Genomic DNA, 18,876 nt, shown 5'->3' with positions numbered 1-18,876 from the left:
CAAATTATGTGGGCTCTATTGATAACCTCACTAACAACTTTAACGACGCCCTGCGCGAAACCATTGATAGTAAAGCATCGCTAAAGCTAAAAGGGGCCCCTAAAAGGCGTATCCCATGGTTTACAGAAGAAACTAGAGCTCTTAAATTATCATGTAGAAAGCTTGAACGCAAATGGCACGCAACTAAACTTGAGGTTTTCCATCAAGCATGGAGTGATAGTTTAATAATTTATAAACGCATGCTTACGTTAGCTAAAGCTAAATACTACTCAAATCTCATCCGCCTCAACAAAAACGATACTAAATATTTGTTCAGTACAGTAGCATCGCTAACTCAACAAGGGACTCCTCCCAGTAGCTCCACCCACTCGGCAGATGACTTTATGAATTTCTTTAATAAGAAAATTGAACTCATTAGAAAAGAGATTAAAGACAAACGAATCCCAGCTACAACTGGGTTCTATTAACACAGATACGACTGTATATACGACGGATATTGCCCTCCGAAATAGTCTCTCTCTTTTTGATGAAAAACATTAAAGGAATTGCTATGGCGTATAAATGGGATAAAACAAACAACATGTTTACTTGACCCACTTCCTGGGAAACTTATCAAGGAGCTTTTTGTAATATTAGGTCCTTCAGTGCTAAATATTATAAACTTATCACTTTCCTCTGGCACTGTTCCCCTAGCATTCAAAAAAGCGGTTATTCATCCTCTGCTCAAAAGACCTAACCTCGATCCTGACCTCATGGTAAACTACCGGCCGGTGTCCCACCTTCCGTTTATTTAGAAAATCCTCGAAAAAATTGTTTCACAGCAGCTAAATGAACACTTAGCGTCTAACAATCTCTGTGAACCCTTTCAATCGGGTTTCAGGGCAAATCACTCTATGGAGACAGCCCTCGCAAAAATTACTAATGATCTATTGCTAACGATGGATTCTGATGCGTCATCTATGTTGCTGCTTCTTGATCTTAGTGCTGCTTTCCATACCGCCGATCATAATATTTTATTAGAGCGTATCAAAACACGTATTGGTATGTCAGAGTTAGCATTGTCTTGGTTTAACTCTTATCTTACTGACAGGATGCAGTGTGTCTCCCATAACAATGTGACCTTGGACTATGTTAAGGTAACGTGTGGAGATCCCCAGGGTTTGGTTCTTGGCCCTGCACTCTTCGGCATCGACATGCTGCCGCTAGGTGACATCAAACGCAAATACGGTGTTAGCTTTCACCGTTATGCTGATGACACCCAACTCTACATGCCCCTAAAGCTGACCAACACGCCGGATTGTAGTTATCTGGAGGCGTGTCTTAATGAAATTAAACAATGGATGTCCGCTAACTTTTTGCAACTCAACGCTAAGAAAACGGAAATGCTGATTATGGGTCCTGCTAGACACCGACACCTATTTATAAATAATTACACAAGGCGACCCGGTAAAGAATCTGGGTATTATCTTCGACCCACCTCTCTCGTTTGAGTCACACATCAAGAGTGTTACTAAAACGACCTTCTTTCATCTCCGTAATATCGCTAAAATGTGTTCCATTTTGTCCACTAGCGACGCTGAGATCATTATTCATGCGTTCGTTACGTCTCGTCTCGATTACTGCAACGTATTATTTCCGGGTCTCCCTATGTCTAGCATTAAAAGATTACAGTTGGTACAAAAGCGGCTGCTAGACTTTTGACAAGAACAAGAAAGTTTGATCATATTACGCCTATACTGGCTCACCTGTACTGGCTTCCTGTGCACTTAAGATGTGACTTTAAGGTTTTACTACTTACGTATAAAATACTACACGGTCTAGCTCCATCCTATCTAGCTGATTAAATTGTACCATATGTCCCGGCAAGAAATCTGCGTTCAAAGAACTCCGGCTTAATAGTGATTCCCAGAGCCCAAAAAAAGTCTGCGGGCTATAGAGCGTTTTCTCGTCGGGCTCCAGTACTCTGGAATGCCCTCCCAGTTACAGTTGGAGATGCTACCTCAGTAGAAGCATTTAAGTCCCATCTTAAAACTCATTTGTATACTCTAGCCTTTAAATAGACCCCCCTTTTAGACCAGTTGATCTGCCGTTTCTTTTCTGCTCTGCCCCCCTCTCCTTCGTGGCGGAGGGGGGGGGGGGCAGGTTCGGTGGCCACGGATAAAGCACTGGCTGTCCAAAGTCGGGACCCGGGGTGGACCGCTCAGTTGGGGACATCTCTGCGCTGCTGACCTGTCTCCGCTCGGAATGGTCTCCTGCTGGCCCCACTATGGACTGGACTCTCACTATTATGTTAGATTCACTATGGACTGGACTCTCACAATATTATGCTAGATCCACTCGACGTCCATTGCACCGGTCACCTAGGGGGGGGTTCCCCACATCTGCGGTCCCCTCCAAGGTTTCTCATTGTCCCATTGGGTTGAGTTTTTCCTTGCCCTGATGTGGGATCTGAGCCGAGGATGCCGTTGTGGCTTGTGCAGCCCTTTGAGACACTTGTGATTTAGGGCTATATAAGTAAACATTGATTGATTGATTGATATACATATACTTTGGAGCGTTTAGACTGGCAAATCCGGTATGTGTCACTTGAGGGCAAAACGAAATCAGATTTGCTGTGCATTCTAAACGGGGCCATAGTGTATGGAAACATATTTTTCATAACAAATTTAGCGGGTGCAGCTTATATACCGGTGAGCTCTATAGTCCGGAAAATACGGTAGTCATTTGGGCTAAATGTACACAAATTAAGCGGGACTGACCACACATGATTCCAAGGGCAGTACTGAACACAGCCATGTAACCAAAGTAGAAGGACGTCTGGAACAACCCGTACATCCTGAAATACCCAAAGAAAATCAGCTATACAATTTGGTTTTTCACAAAATGTCTTGTAGAAGTCAAATAAAATCCTAAAAGAAACTCACTTCGTTTTGAAGAAATAGTAGTAAAATGAGTACATGTAAACGTAAACTGCAGTGGATGCAGCAGAAAGAAAGCTTGTCCATTGCCTGGAAAGGAGAAACATGCAATGTTATGTTTAACATGAAAAATAAAAACATGTAAATACAAAAAAGTGCTCACCATCTGTAGTCTTCAGCATTGAGCAGGAAGTATGTGCACACAATGGTGACACACACTGTCACAATGCAAAGAATGACCAGGACCAGCATCATAAAGCCGTACACGTAATAGATTTTATAGGCCCAGAAAGATGTGAAGATGAAGTACCTGATAAGCAAGGGAAGTCCAGTTGTGTAAAGATGAACAGAAAATAATGTAGCTTCTCTCACAATGTTTACGTACATTTCAATGAAAATGGAGCCGAAAGGAAGGATTCCACCGAGGCACACGATGACGGCTGGCTCCATAAACCTAACGGCACAAAAATTCCCACACATGGTTTATTGCATTTGAAATAAAAAGAGCGAAGAAACTGGTTTGAAAATCAACGCAAAGTTACTTATTTCCCAAGGGGAACATGTGACAGAATTGCTGGGGAGTTGCAAACATTAATAAAAAAATTGAACAGTCACTGCCCTTCCCAGTCAGTGGCTCTTCTCTAGCAGTGGCACTTGATAACACAGGTTGTGTCCCAATCCCAAGGAAGTTGGCACACTTACCATTTCTTCTCAGGGATTGGCCTGGGGACAGCGTTCACCCGGCATGGGAAGTTTGGCTGACCAGAAAGATTCCTCCCCAAAATTGTTCCGACAAGGTTTAGTGGTAGAATGACAAAGAAGCAGATGCAGCAGACGGCCACCTGTAGACAGACACATATTGATGTCCTTGATCAAGGGACAGGGCTACAAAGAACCTGGGGATACAGAGATCTCCACATCTTTGTCGGTACTCCTAACAGCCAATTTCTTTAAGGCGCAAAAAGTTAGCATTGTATGGTTTGCTACAATTAACACTGATCTGACTTTGAATGTCATCTGTTAATCATCCCGGCATGATGGTAACAGCCGTGACAGTTATACATTAGGTGTTGCATGATATCAATGTGATTAGGGTTCTGACGCTACACTCTGTGCTTATGGATGGGCAATATGGCCTAAAATCTATATTACAATATATGTTGAAGCCTCCTGCCATTATCGATACATTTCGCAATATATTATTTGGTAAAAAAATGATATTAGAACCATTTCAACACGGGATACAAAGGCTCCTAATTTGGCTGCTGACATATACAGTAATATACTGCATCATTGTACCGTAGTCATATTATTTTGTCAAAACTATTATTAATTTAATTCTTAATTTACTATTAATAGCTGGTTACTTTCTATTGTAACATGGTTCTATCTACACTTCTGTTAAAATGTAATAAGCACTATATTCTTCTGTTGTATGAATACTTTACATTAGTTTCGGGGGATCCTACAAATTTGGGTATCCATCCAATACCAAGTAGGTACAGGAGCAGTATTGGCCATACCAATGCTCATACTGATACTCAAAATTTCCATGATCATTGATTAAATTTTCGATCAAAACACAGGATGGCGATGTAACAATATCAATACGATATCTAACTAATTTACTATTATTGACTGTGATTGCAATAATTTAGTTTTTGCCCTTGAAGTCATCCTTTGTTCAGATATTTATTTCTTAAGTTAATAAACAATAACAAAAACGACAAAAGACTTTTAATAAAAAATATTGATATACTGATACTATACTTGGCATCGTTACTGTCGATATTTGTATATATCCGCCCAACATTCAAGAGCTCTAGCTTAGCGGTTAGCATGGCTTCTTGTATCCACCTACGGTGTGTAGTGTAGCATGTTTAGCTATTCCTCATTCTCCAGGAATGATACTTGTAAGACAAGTACTGTATTTTTCGGACTATAAGTTGCAGTTTTTTTTCATAGTTTGGCCGGGGGTGCGACTTATACTTAGGAGCGACTTATGTGTGAAATTATTAACACATTACCGTAAAATATCAAATAATATTATTTAGCTCATTCACGTTAGAGACTAGACGTGTAAGATTTCATGGGATTTGGCAATTAGGAGTGACAGATTGTTTGGTAAACGTATAGCATGTTCTATATGTTATAGTTATTTGAATCACTCTTACCATAATATGTTACGTTAACATACCAGGCACGTTCTCAGTTGGTTATTTATGAGTCATATAATGTACACTTATTCAGCCTGTTGTTCACTATTCTTTATTTATTTAAAATTGCCTTTCAAATGCCTATTCTTGGTGTTGGGTTTTATCAAATAAATTTCCCCCAAAAATGCGACTTATATATGTTTTTTTTCCTTCTTTATTATGCATTTTCGGCAGGTGCGACTTATACTTCGGTGCGACTTATACTCCGAAAAATACGGTAGTTAATTTGTCGCCATGGAGGGGAGGATTACTGACTAAAAAGTGGCTTTGCACTCTCAAGGGACATTTTCACCTAGCGAGAATGTTACATTGCGTAGCAGTCAAATTTGCAGGACACCGTGAGAATGTGTCATCAACAATAAAACAAAAGTATTAAAAACACTACCATCAGCCAAATCTATATAATTTATGTCATAGATCGTCTATATCACGCAACTCTACTAGGCACCTCACAGTTCAGTACATACTTACAGTGCAGTAAGGAAACAAAATAAAGCATAATATTGCTTAGCTTTTGACTGTTAATTATTTTTTAAATAAAACAAAAAAATACAAATTGCTGGCAGCTAAATCTCTAATACAATTGTCAAAAAACTAATATATATCGAGCATATAAAAAATTAAGTGGTGCCGTTTTGATACATTTTGTTTATAGAATATTAGTTATAGTGACCTGGATTAAAATATATATTACCTGTTTTATAGGGGACAAATCAAATTATTGCATTCTAATAATATACTTCAATAATAATTATTTTAGGTGTAGATTATGCCTACTGCCAATAAAAACAATCTGCATGCCTAACAGTAGACGTTTGCACCATCGTGAGGAACATTTGTGACCTTTCTGTCCCTCACATTTAAGAGGTAGTACAACTCTGTATCAGACATTTTTGATGCAAATACATACACAGTTACACCTCTAACCTTGATACAATGTCACTTGCCAAGAAAGAAAAATAATGTAAACAAAGGACATCAAAAGAGGAATACATTATCACATTTACTGAACTATAACTCTTGGAACAAACAGACAAAGCAAAGCATTGACAATAGTGAATATGTTCTAACTATCAACCGGTCTGAAGTTCTTTCCTAATATGACAGCATCAATGAATCATAGACATAGCACTTTTAGTAGTTTTTTTTCTGGCCTTGGTGTCACTGGGGATGAATATGTGACGCATCAATTCAGTCGAGACAGAAATACTACCACAGTAAAACTGATCCACTAGTTAAAAATCCTCAATTACTGTATTAATGCAGTGCTAGCTAAATTGATGCTAAGGGTGTGTGTTTGACAAAACCTTGAAATGACAATGTGGAAAATTACCAATAAAATTATCAAGTACTATTTTTTTTTTTTATATATATATATTTTTATTTGGGATGGTAGTTTTGCCATAGCAAAAGTGGATGTAGCTTAACTTCCGACAGCTGACGTGACTTTCTTCTTTTTTACTGCAATCTTAAGTAAACTTTAATCAGCAGCTCATCTGCTGGTTGTGACCAAGTAGTGCACTCACTTGCTTGTCGGGTTAAGAAAGGTTCATTCAGAGCAACAGGTGTGACACAGTTACTCAAAGAAAGGGACATGGCATTTAGATCAGGCGATCCAAATGCCTACCGTTCAGCCAGGACTGCTTTAAAGAAGGGGATCAATGCTGCCAAATCGGACCATTATAATAAACTCCAGGATTGCTTAAATAACTCAAACCCTAGGCAGGTGTGGGAAGGTGTCAAAGCAATTACAAACTTTAAAAAAACAACTTCTTCCTCAGTGAAAGGCAGCGCCATCTTAGCTGAGGAATTGAATAATTTTTATGTCCGCTTTGACAAGGAAAACACAGACCCAGCACTGCTCCCCCCCTCTCCTCCAACGACACGGCCACAGTCCTCAGCTCGCACGAAGTAAGACTCACCTTGCGTAACATCAACCCAAGGAAAGCAGCTGGACCTGATGGCATTCTGGGCCGTGTGCTTAAGCACTGCGCGGACGAACTGATGGATGTATTTGTTTCCATTTTTAATCTATCACTGTCTACATCCTGGGTCCCTGCCTGTTTTAAAACCGCTACAATAATTCCCATCCCCAAACAGACCATCATCTCGTGCCTAAATGACTACAGACCTGTAGCACTCACCTCCATACCTGCCAAATGCATGGAGAGACTGATATTGAAACGGATTAAAAAGGCAATACCATCATCCCTTGACCCATATCAGTTCGCGTACCGGGAGAACTGATCAACCGAAGACACCATCGCTATTGTAATCCATAGACTCTTGGAACATCTTGAGCTTAAGGACACTTATACAAGACTGCTCTTTGTCGATTTCAGCTCAGCCTTTAACACAATAAGGACAAACAGACTCAGATCTAAGCTTCACAACATTGGTCTGAACACCTTCCTCTGCAACTGGATTTTGGACTTTTTAACGAATCGCACACAGTATGTGAAAATAGGCGAGCACATTTCTGCCACGCTCACCATCAACACCGGTGCCCCACAGGGTTGTGTGCTAAGCCCTGCGCTCTTCACCCTCTTCACACATGACTGCATAGCCTCTTCAACATCCAATCTCACTGTCAAATATGCCGACGACACCACGGTGCTTGGGCTCATCAGTAATAATGATGAGACAGCATACAATGCAGAGGTCCAACAGCTGGCTTCATGGTGTGCTAACAATAACTTGGTTCTTAACACTAACAAAACCAAAGAACTAATTGTAGACTTTCGCAGGAAAGGGCAGAACAAACACCCTCCACTTTTAATTAATAACAATCTCGTAGAAAGGGTCAAGCATTTCAAATTCTTAGGGGTGAACATAACAGAAGATCTATGCTGGGACATTAACACTGCTTCTACAGTCGGAAAGGCCAAACAACGTCTTTTTTTTTTGAGGAAACTAAAATGTGCAAACATTCCGCAGAAATCAATGGTCAACTTTTACAACTGTGCCATCAGCAGTGTCCTCACTTACGGATTTTTAGTGTGGTTTGCTAGCTGCACTAAAGCGAACCAACAGGCCCTCCAGCGAGTGGTTAAAGCGGCGGGGAAAATTACAAGGACGATACTCCCAGAGATGAGTGCCATGTACACAACTCGCTGCCTAAAGCGAGTACACAACATCCTGAAGGACAGATACCACCCAGCACATGGCCTCTTCAACCTGCTACCCTCCGGAAGGAGGTATAGATCGATTTGCGCCAGGACCACCAGAATGTCTCACAGTTTGTATCCCCAGGCTGTGAGACTGCTAAATGAACAGCCTACCCCTTTGCTGCCCCGGACCATCTTTTTACCTCACTCTTCACCGCCTCAATAATTGTGCTCTGGACATTGCATTGCTGCAACATCAACGTAACACCTATCAGACATCTGACTGTTCCCACCCCCACACCCCTCTTATCGTGATCTTCCTGACAATGCTAAAATGCTAAAATGTCAACTATTGTCAACCTGCACATCAATGCAGTTTCTATGCCGCTGGACAAAGCTCAAACAAAATCTCGTTGTTCGTGTATGACTTAAGTGTTATTATGACAATGACAATAAAGGAATTGATTGATTGATTGATTGATTGGTCCCAATGCACAGCACTAAATTACAGCCATAACTAATACATATCTGTCTTCTCAACGAACAATCACAATCATGTCATCTGCTGGGCAAGATGATTACAATGATTTACACTGCATTGCATACCAATTTAGCTGCCTCACACAAGGTTTGGTACAGTATCACAAATTGCTGATTGTTGATTTAAGGCCATAGATACTTTAGTGTGTGCATGTGTTTGGAGTAAACCCACCATGGTGCCAAAAGGGATAGCTCTGGAGGCATGATAGTAGATTGCAATGAAGTTGATGAAGAAGGCAGTCCCACACACCATCGCTGGGATCATGAAGGCTCCGATGAACATTTGCTTAATCCATCTCCTTCCTATATCAACATATCAAATACCAAACATGTGACAAACCAACCAACTATGGCAAGCAGATACATTATTTTCAATAATAATGTTATCATTATTACCCCCTTGTTTTGCATACAGGCTTCCCCCAAAGTAGCCATTGACAGGGGAAGTGGCAGCATACACAAAAATCGCTGTACTCAGCATTGATCCTCTCCTGCATAACAAAAATGATACAAATCCTCTTATGAAACTGGTATTCAACTCTAAGCCCGTTTAGCACACTCAAAGTGATCAAAGCTGATGTAGTTTGTGTTGACAATAATGACATTTGAATCAGAACGTTTACAACCAGGGAACAAATGACAACACATTACTAAGGTCTAGGGCAATGTGAGAAGACAATTATTAAAAACGTTATCTCCTAATAAAATGATAATGGATTGTTCCTGATATAAGTCATGGTAACGGCAAATGGTACGGTAATGGCAAACACGAACAGAAATGAATGCTCTCATTAGGGCTTTATTTTTTTTTTTACTAAACCATAAAGTGAATTAGTTTTTTTCAGAAATGTTAAAACACATAATGACTTAATGTTAACTTTAATAATGATTTTGAGTGAAAGTGGTAAGGAAAATGTATGAACTGCTAATTGATTGATTAGGATATGAGCAGTGCAACATTTCATATAGTAGTTTTTTAAATACCAGAAACAAATTGAATAAAAAAAAGACATTAAAAGGTTAAATACATATTTGTATTTAGAAATTATATCCTAACTTCTACCAAACAGCAATTCTTCTGACTCTCCTAGAATGGTTATGTCCCATGAAGAACACAAAGTATTTCTGATTTCTGTTATGTCGGTAAAATACATCTGTCACATGCCCAATCTGTCATTCAAACCTCTCCAAAACAACATGGGAAAAACAGTGATTGAGATTGTAGACATGCCCAAGACTGGAATGGACAATGGAATACAAAACGGTCAAAAAACTTGGTGAGAAAGAAACCAACTGTTGGCACAATAATTTTGAAATGGAAATAACACGAAATAAGCTCCATGCAATATTTGACATATTGGGGTAAGATTCTAAAACATATAAATCTAGCCAGTATCCAGGCCTTAATCCCATAGGAAATCAGTGGAGAGGTGAAATCTAGAGTTGCAAAGCTCCAGCCTCAAAAGTATCTGCAAAGAGGAGAGCACTAAAATCCCTCCTGAGATGTTTGCAACCCTTGTGACCTACAATAACCATCTAATCTATGTGTTCAATCATGCTTGGCATATGCATTAAATAAAGTTTTCCCTCAATTAAATACAATTTAATATACAATCTTTATTTACATTTGATTTCTTCTGGAAAAAATAAATAAATAAATAAACAGCAGGAGATTAAATACTTATTTGTCCAACTGTTATTGCACATATCAGCAGCAACAGAACTAATTTCAAACAATTTTGTTATACCACTAAAAGCAAACTACCGGCAATTATTCGAAACCCTGGCAATTATTTTCTTTTTTGGACAAAGCACACAGCGACAAAAGGAGACTTATTGGTTAATTAAATAATTGCGTTAATTGAAGCTTAACTCATGTCAATGACTTACTCTGTATACAGATCCTCAACCATCGCAACAATTATGACAATAAAAGAGACGGAGAAGATCTGGCAACCAGAACCAATGAGTGAGGAGAAGATCAGCGGATGACTTGAGGGTCGAAAGACATCCCCGTGCACCTGCTTCCAACCATATTCATCTCCCAGGTCTCTGTCCTGTAGGGAAAACCATGGCAAAGGAGCATGGGTTTGACAAAGGAAGTACAGGTGACTGGCATCCTAGAACACCCCAAAATACTGATATGATCATTTGCTTACCATGTCATCCATTTCCTCCTCTTTGCTGTATCTGGCATAATCCTTTCGCAGGGTTCTCATCAAAATCATGGACACCAGACCAACCAAGAAGATCACCATCATGAAGGAGTTGAAGATAGAGAACCAGTGAATCTAGGAGATTCAATTGAAAATCAACCATTACAAATTAGGTGTGAAACTATCTGCATTTATTCAGAATTAGGGTGTTGTAATTTTCCCATCTCCTTAAGTGACATGGTTGACATTGGAAATAATAAAATCCTGTGATATGGTCAAGTGAGGATGTAAACCATTTTACTCAAGGTGGCCAGCATCATGAATTATGTGACATTTTTATAACCTTGAATTTCTGCTAAGACAATATCTTGTACCCTAGGGCTACACTAGTATAGCTAAATGATAATCACAATTACTTTTTATGTAAAACACATTTATCACAATTTCTACTTCAAACAAAAAGTATGTGAACAAGGCTTTCCATTTTAAAAAGAAACTTAAAAAAATACTAATTTATAAGTAATAAAACCATTTACAAAAGACAAAAAGATAAAAAATAAATATGCCATTGCAGAGTACAATTGTAAAGTGCAAACAAGGGAAACAATAAGACATACTACAAGGAACACAGGATTTATAGGACAATGTGTCTTTGGCCAAATAAAACATTATTGCATCCATTATTTTGGCGTGTCTTCTGAGAGTTGAATGGATATGGGGTCACTCTGTGCATGGTGGCTGTTTTTGTGGCTTTTCGTCGGGGCTTGCCGCACGTGGTGGACGGCTCTGTACGCAATCACGACTATTCTAATTATTAGCTTCACATCGTAGGCAGGCGATGGCGGTTAACGGGAAAGGGGGATTTCGGTTTAACCTTTATTTATCCAGGCAAAGTCCCGTTGAGATTAAGAATCTCTTTTGCAAAGAAGTCCTCCCACACCTTTAATACGACACCAATGTAGGTGGCACTGGGAGCAAGGTGGGTGAAGTGTCTTACTCAAGAACACGACGGCAGTGACTAGGATGACAGAAGCTGGATTCGTACTAGGAACCCTCAAGTTTCTGGATGACCACTCTACTATCTTAGTCACCCCGTCCCAAATCTAACGGAAAACTATAAGCATCGGAGAAGTAGACAAAGACGACAATTGAGCTTTAACTATTAACTGTAAGGGATGTAATGATAATCAATATTAGTGATGAACCGTGGTAAAACGTATGATTGTTAGTTTTAAATTAAAAAATTATCGTAAAATCATGTTTCATAAGCGCACTTTGAAAAACTCACGGACCGACTAATGCTAGCTCGCGCGCTCAAATGCTGACATTAACACAAGAGATATTATATTGTCTTTCCTTGTTGAGAAACAACATACCCCAATCAAAAACTTGTAAAAACACATTGCTGTCTGAGCAACTAAGATTTCCGGTTGAGCACATCGCATCTACAACCTGTGCTTTCTTATCACAGAGTTATCGATCTATAATCGGACAAAAAATTACATGGAAATTAACTCATATGGCGTTACATAAACCGTAAGTGAAGCTCACAACACCCACTTTGCCTTTATCATTAAATAAATAGTAAAACCTTTAAAAGGAAGAAGATAGACATCTGGTAAACAGATAAACATATGCATGTAAACACTCAAATAAAAATGATATGGCTTATAAAAAGCCAGAACAAAAATTAAATAGGGCTATCTCGATACCAATACTTGGTACCGGTACCAAAATGTATTTCGATACCACAAACAAATTCATTATTGGCTTAATGTTAACAGAAAATCTTATGATACATTAAACACATGTTTCTTTTTGCAACCAAAGTACAATGATATACAGTCGTAGTCAAAAGTTTGCATACACTTGTGAAGGACATAATGTCATGGCTGTCTTGAGTTTCCAATAATTTATACAACTCTTATTTTTTTGTGATAGAGTGATTGGAGCACATACTTGTTTGTCACAAAAACATTCATGAAGTTTGGTTCTTTTATGAATTTATTATGGGTCACTTTATTTATTTTGTTCTTTCATGTTTTTGTTAGCTGAAATGTTTTTGTTAGCTGAATAACTGACCATAACTAAATGTTTTTAAATAAGATTGGAGATTGTATTTGACTTTTCTTACATTATTTTCTTCTTATTTTAGAACACCTCTTAGAACATCATATTTTACAAAACCTATTTTTCTTACTTGTTGATACCCGTTTTTGTGTATTTGGGAACCCCATCAGTACCAAAAATGTATAATCAAGGCATGGTGGAGATAATTAGTTAGTTTATGGGCCAAACTACATCTATATATATGAATTTTGATCCATATCGCCCTATACTCGTGTTAGCGACAGTGCTAGCACAGTTATGGGATGTTCTCTGTGTTTGAGCTTTGCAGTATGCCTTGTGTCTATATGTATGAGTGCACATGTGTACGTTGTTTGAGTGTTAATTTTGAAATTGTGATATTTGGGACAATTCATATTGCTACAAAATGTTTTTTGTGCTACAATTTTTTTCATTTAGTAACACCGGTGCTACTAGTGAAAAAGCTCAGCATACAGACCTGTTATTGTCGTATATATCGCTATTGGGATATAAAATAAAATTGTGTATATTTATGTTCATATTGCACAGCACTACTCCTATCCTATATTAGGGATGGTACAAGATTCCATGGTTGAAGAAATATTGCATTTAACATAAATGAACATGCTCAGCTCAGCCTTACAATTCTATGTCAGGGTCAGTCATGTAGATTCTAGACAGAGAAAATCAGATTCTAACGGCAAAATAAGTCAAAGTTGACTTGACAATGAGCTGAATGTTTCAGACAAAAGCCATGTTCACACGGCAGGGTCGGATGTCCAATTTTGATTTTTTTGTCAAATTCTATCTTTCTAGTGGCCGTCCACATTACAAAAAAAAAAGTGATTTCTAATTAAACTGCAATCTGGCCCGCATGCGGACATGACGTCACACGTACTGCAGTGTTTACGGAAGTAAACGTATAAGTATCCCTTTTAAATGATGTTCTGGTCGGATGAATGCGATCTTAGCGTAGGGCTGGGCGATTATATGATCATGATCGCGATTAATTTGAGTTCGATCACGGTGATCAGCTGGTAGCATATTTCCTCAATCAAGCATGGCGGATATGTCAGAAGTTACCGTAGTAGTTAACAGTAGGGAAGCAATGATGCTTGGTTTAATCCTGCACGGAACAATCGGCCTTTATTGACCGTGATCCTGTGTGTGTCTTTGAACGTGTAGGTTTGCGTGTGTTAATGTGAAAGTGTGTGCGTGTGCGCGACCTCCCGTTGAACCGTCGCAAGTCAGTCTCCTCACGACGTAATTAATGTTTTATCAGCGTTGTGCCTCTTCCCCTTAAACAGCTAGAAGTGCAGCCCAAAAGAACAAAATAAAGAAATATGACTAACACTAACATAGAAGTTGAAAAACAACATTTAGAAGGAGCAGACACTTTAGTTTTAGCTCACCAGTGATCCTGCCCTGAATGCGGACTTGCAGGCACTCAGAATGTCTACGTGACTGTATTGGTCCCGACTGGGCAAATCAACCCACCCACTAATTTAATCAAAAAAGGCTTTTTATATTTTATTTTTTAATCAGACTTGTTCTTCATGTGACTGCAAAGATTGCGCTCCTTTGATATAACGTTCTAAAAAAAACTTTGCAGAGAGACACTTTGTGATCTTTTTGTTTGTGGATTAAAAAATAAAATTTTGTTCCTGAAATAATCATTAAACTTGTTTTATGTGTTGGGATACATTATTTAACAGTACCTCAAATTCAAACTGCACTTTAATATATTTTCATTCAATATAAGATGCAGAATTTGGGTTTTAAAAACTCCACAATCTGGGTCACCGTTTGTTGTTTACCAAAGCACTGGTGAGAAGCACTGATGTAATTTACCATTTGGAAGTAGAGATGTCCTATAATGGCTTTTTTGCCGATATCCGATATTCCATTATTGTCCAACTCTTAATTACCGATTCCGATATCGATAGACAGTATACAGTCGTGGAATTAACACATTATTATGCCTAATTTTGTTGTGATGCCCCGCTGGATGCATTAAACAATGTAACAAGGTTATCCAAAATAAATCAACTCAAGTTATGGAAAAAAATGCCAACATGGCACTGCCATATTTATTATTGAAGTCACAAAATGCTTTTTTTTTTTTAATATGCCTCAAAACAGCAGCTTGGAATTTGGGACATGCTCTCTCAGAGAGCATGAGGAGGTTGAGGTGTGTGGGGTTAAGTGGGGGCAGGGTTGGGGGGGGTTGTATATTGTAGCGTCTCGGAAGAGTTAGTGCTGCAAGGGGTTCTGAGCATTTGTTCTGTTGTGTTTATGTTGTGTTATGGTGCGGATGTTCTCTCAAAATGTGTTTGTCATTCTTGTTTGGTGTGGGTTCACAGTGTGGCGCATATTTGTAACAGTGTTAAAGTTGTTTATACGGCCAACCTCAGTGTGACCTGTATGGTTGTTGACCAAGTATGCATTGCATTCACTTGTGTGTGTGAAAAGTCGTAGATATTATGTGACTGGGCCGGCACGCAAAGGCAGTGCCTTTAAGGTTTATTGGCGCTCTGTACTTCTCCCTACGTCCGTGTACATAGCGGCGTTTTAAAAAGTCATAAATTTTACTTTTTGAAACCGATAATTTTGAAACCGATACCGATAATTTCCGATATTACATTTTAAAGCATTTATCGGCCGATAATATCGGCAGTCCGATATTATCGGACATCTCTATTTGGAAGAGTTGTTTTGTAAATGTTAACTTGAAATAAAAGTCTTATAGTATTTACTACACCAATGATACTTTGTTTACTGCATGCATAATGTTTGTCTTGACAAGCAAAAAAACTAAATAGCTATGAGAGGCAAAAAAAAAATTCTCGTCACCCCCACAAAATGTTCTGAAAAAGAAGCAAAAACATGGCCCTAAATCAGGTATGGACTGTAGCACGAGTTACCTGTACTAATGCACCTCTAGTAAGCACAATCCTATACAGTACAGGCCAAAAGTTTGGACACACCTTCTTATTCAATGTGTTTTCTTTATTTTAATGACTATTTAATATGTAGATTGTCACTGAAGGCATTAAAACTATGAATGAACACATGTGGAGTTATGTACTTAACAAAAAAAATTCTTCAATCGAGACTGTTGGAAAACCATTTCAGGTGACCACCTCTTGAAGCTCATCGAGAGAATGCCAAGAGTGTGCAGAGCAGTAACCAGAGCAAAGGGTGGCTATTTTGAAGAAACTAGAATATAAAACATGTTTTCAGTTCTTTCACCTTTTTTTGTTAAGTACATAACTCCACATGCATTCATTCATGGTTTTGATTTTTCACCTTTTTTTGTTAAGTACATAACTCCACATGCATTCATTCATGGTTTTGATGGCTTCAGTGACAATCCACAATGTAAATAGTCATGAAAATAAAGAAAACGCATTGAATGAGAAGGTGTGTCCAAACTTTTGACCTGTACTGTATATGGACAAAATGAGAGTTGTCAGCTGTTATCATACATCATGGTGGAAATGTTTGTTACCAGATACTGCAGTAGTTAACACTAAGGATGCAGTCGTAGCTATAATCCTGCACCGGACAAGCCGCTTTAATAAAAAAAGAAAAATTCTGATATTAATCGGAATTCGGATGATATGAAAAAATTAAACGTGATCAATTATTTTGCCATATCATCCAGCCCTACCTGAGCGAGGGAACGTTCATATTGAGGACGCACCCCATATATCCATCCATCCATCCATCCTCTACCGCTTGTACCTTTTGGGGTCGCGGGTGGTGCTGGAGCCTATCTCAGCTGCATTCGAGCGGTAGGTGGGGTACACCCTGGACAAGTCGCCACCTCATCACAGGGCCTACACCCACTAGTGCCAATTTAGTGTTTCCAATATCCGATTTATTTCCACATACAAAAGAGGCTGAGGAATGAATGAAAAATTCAAAATTGCACTTTTCACACTGACTGGCTCAGTTGGTAGAGCAGCCGTGCCAGCAACTTTAGGGTTCCAGGTTCAATCCAGCAACTTGAGGGTTCCAGGTTCATTCCCCGCTTCCTCCATTCTAGTCACTGCCTTTGTGTCCTTGGGCAAGATACTTTACCCACCTGCTCCCAGTGCCACCTCACTGGTGTATGTATAACGTATATAATGGATTTCACAATGTAAAGTGCTTTGAGTCACTAGAGAAAAAGCGCTATATATATATATATACTACACTTCACCACACATGAAAATATCAGATATAGGTTGTATATGGGCAATAAAAAATGGAATTGACCTGCAGTGTGGACAAGACCTAAATCTATTCAGCGACGTAGTTCAACCTGTACCAAGACAGGTTTTCCCCCAACCCTCACATCAATGTAATGTGCTTAAAAGTAAGGTGTGACCTAAACTAAATATTTAACTCACCCTGTGCTGGAAGAATGATGGGTCAAGGTACTTGTCAAATCTGTCCTCGAACTTCACATCTGACTTCTTCCACTTAACCTGTGTTTGCATTTAGGGACATTTAGATGGACTGCTGTATGTGTTTACATGTTTCACATTACAGGCAAATAAATTGTAATAGAATCAATCAGTACTCACAGAGTAAGACATTGCAATCTTTGTGTTGGGCACTAGTCTGACTTTGCCTTCACTGGTAAGATTTACATCAACAATTCTGTTGCCGTTAAAGCCGATCTCTAGTTTTTTATATGTCCAGAGGTAGTGGTCTTCTCCATTTTCATCGGCCTCGCCAACAATACCTGGAAAAAACAATGTGGATGAAATATAAAATCGGAAACAAACAAACAAATATACCATAAAGTACTGAGATACCATGCTGTCAAGATGTGAAACATATTTTAACACTGGCTATTAAACTGACACAAATACGTATAATCCTACATTTATGGCTAATATGTTATCCTTATGTAATTCACAGACTCTCATAAGGACATAGTGGGTTATAATACGAGGCAGCAATTTTGCATATTTCTATACTGATGGTATTTGGACTTAGGTGTGAACATTCTACTTATAAATAGAATGCTGGATCATTCACACCAGTGTCTTCAACAATCATGGTCAGTCCTTAGAAATTAACACCAGTAGTGAGCTTTGTAATATACTTCAGTCTACAACCCAACGTCAACACATTTCAGAAGCTTTTATCTACTTTCAAGTACCGGTAAGTTGATTTCAGAAAGTGTCCAATACAAATAACCCCCTTTTACAGCTGATTTTGGCTATAAAGCATTAGCCTTAACATTTCTGTTTTACAAAAGATAAATACACTTGTCAGCTGAGGTCAAAATCTATATTATTGCAATATCACTTTGCTGCCGGTAAACACTGTACACACACGACACAAAAAACAGTAACTGCACCACACAACACAAAAAACAGTAACTGCACCACACCCGCAATGCAACATGAGAATTCTAATACACCTGTTTGAGCAGCTATGGGTGTGGCACCCTCACATCGAATTGTTAAAGAAAACAATTAAAATGTACTACTGAGGGATTAAATCATTCCAACTGACTGAACAGACTATATATAAAACAATGCATAAATACAGAGTTTAGCCAATGGCTAAATTGGGGCCCTAAGCAGAATTGTATTAGTTGCCCATATATATATATATAATATAATGTACTAACAGAAATGTTCATAACAATGTGTAATATGTTCATTATTTACCGTATTTTGATCATTTGAATAATTTCCGGGATTTATTTCGTCTGCGCATTGATTTCTCTTTCCAGAAATCACGTCTGACTTCTGGCAACAACTTGTGTTCCTACTTCCAGAATCAAACACGCATGTGTGCTCTACTCATGGCAGACTTGGCAACAGACAACGAAGACGACTATTTT

General features: G+C 38.6%; 1 protein-coding gene across 1 annotated transcript in view; it reads right to left on the bottom strand.

Annotated features, from left to right (window-relative positions):
- The window catches only part of tm9sf3 (transmembrane 9 superfamily member 3), a 36,413-nt gene that overhangs the window by 5,629 nt on the left and 11,908 nt on the right, over positions 1-18,876 (bottom strand). The window contains exons 4-14 of the mRNA XM_061961815.2: positions 17,600-17,760; positions 17,423-17,500; positions 10,941-11,072; positions 10,672-10,838; positions 9,178-9,272; positions 8,954-9,084; positions 3,621-3,760; positions 3,304-3,372; positions 3,082-3,228; positions 2,925-3,008; positions 2,760-2,836 (exon numbers count right to left, since the gene is read on the bottom strand). Of these exons, the coding sequence (XP_061817799.1) occupies positions 2,760-2,836; positions 2,925-3,008; positions 3,082-3,228; positions 3,304-3,372; positions 3,621-3,760; positions 8,954-9,084; positions 9,178-9,272; positions 10,672-10,838; positions 10,941-11,072; positions 17,423-17,500; positions 17,600-17,760 (1,281 nt within the window). The remainder of the gene's footprint in view (positions 1-2,759; positions 2,837-2,924; positions 3,009-3,081; positions 3,229-3,303; positions 3,373-3,620; positions 3,761-8,953; positions 9,085-9,177; positions 9,273-10,671; positions 10,839-10,940; positions 11,073-17,422; positions 17,501-17,599; positions 17,761-18,876) is intronic.

This window comes from Nerophis lumbriciformis, linkage group LG02 (genome assembly GCF_033978685.3).
Source record: "Nerophis lumbriciformis linkage group LG02, RoL_Nlum_v2.1, whole genome shotgun sequence".
Lineage (NCBI taxonomy): Eukaryota > Metazoa > Chordata > Actinopteri > Syngnathiformes > Syngnathidae > Nerophis > Nerophis lumbriciformis.
The sequence above is the reverse complement of the archived record's forward strand: the minus strand, read 5'-3'. Positions and strand labels throughout refer to the sequence as shown.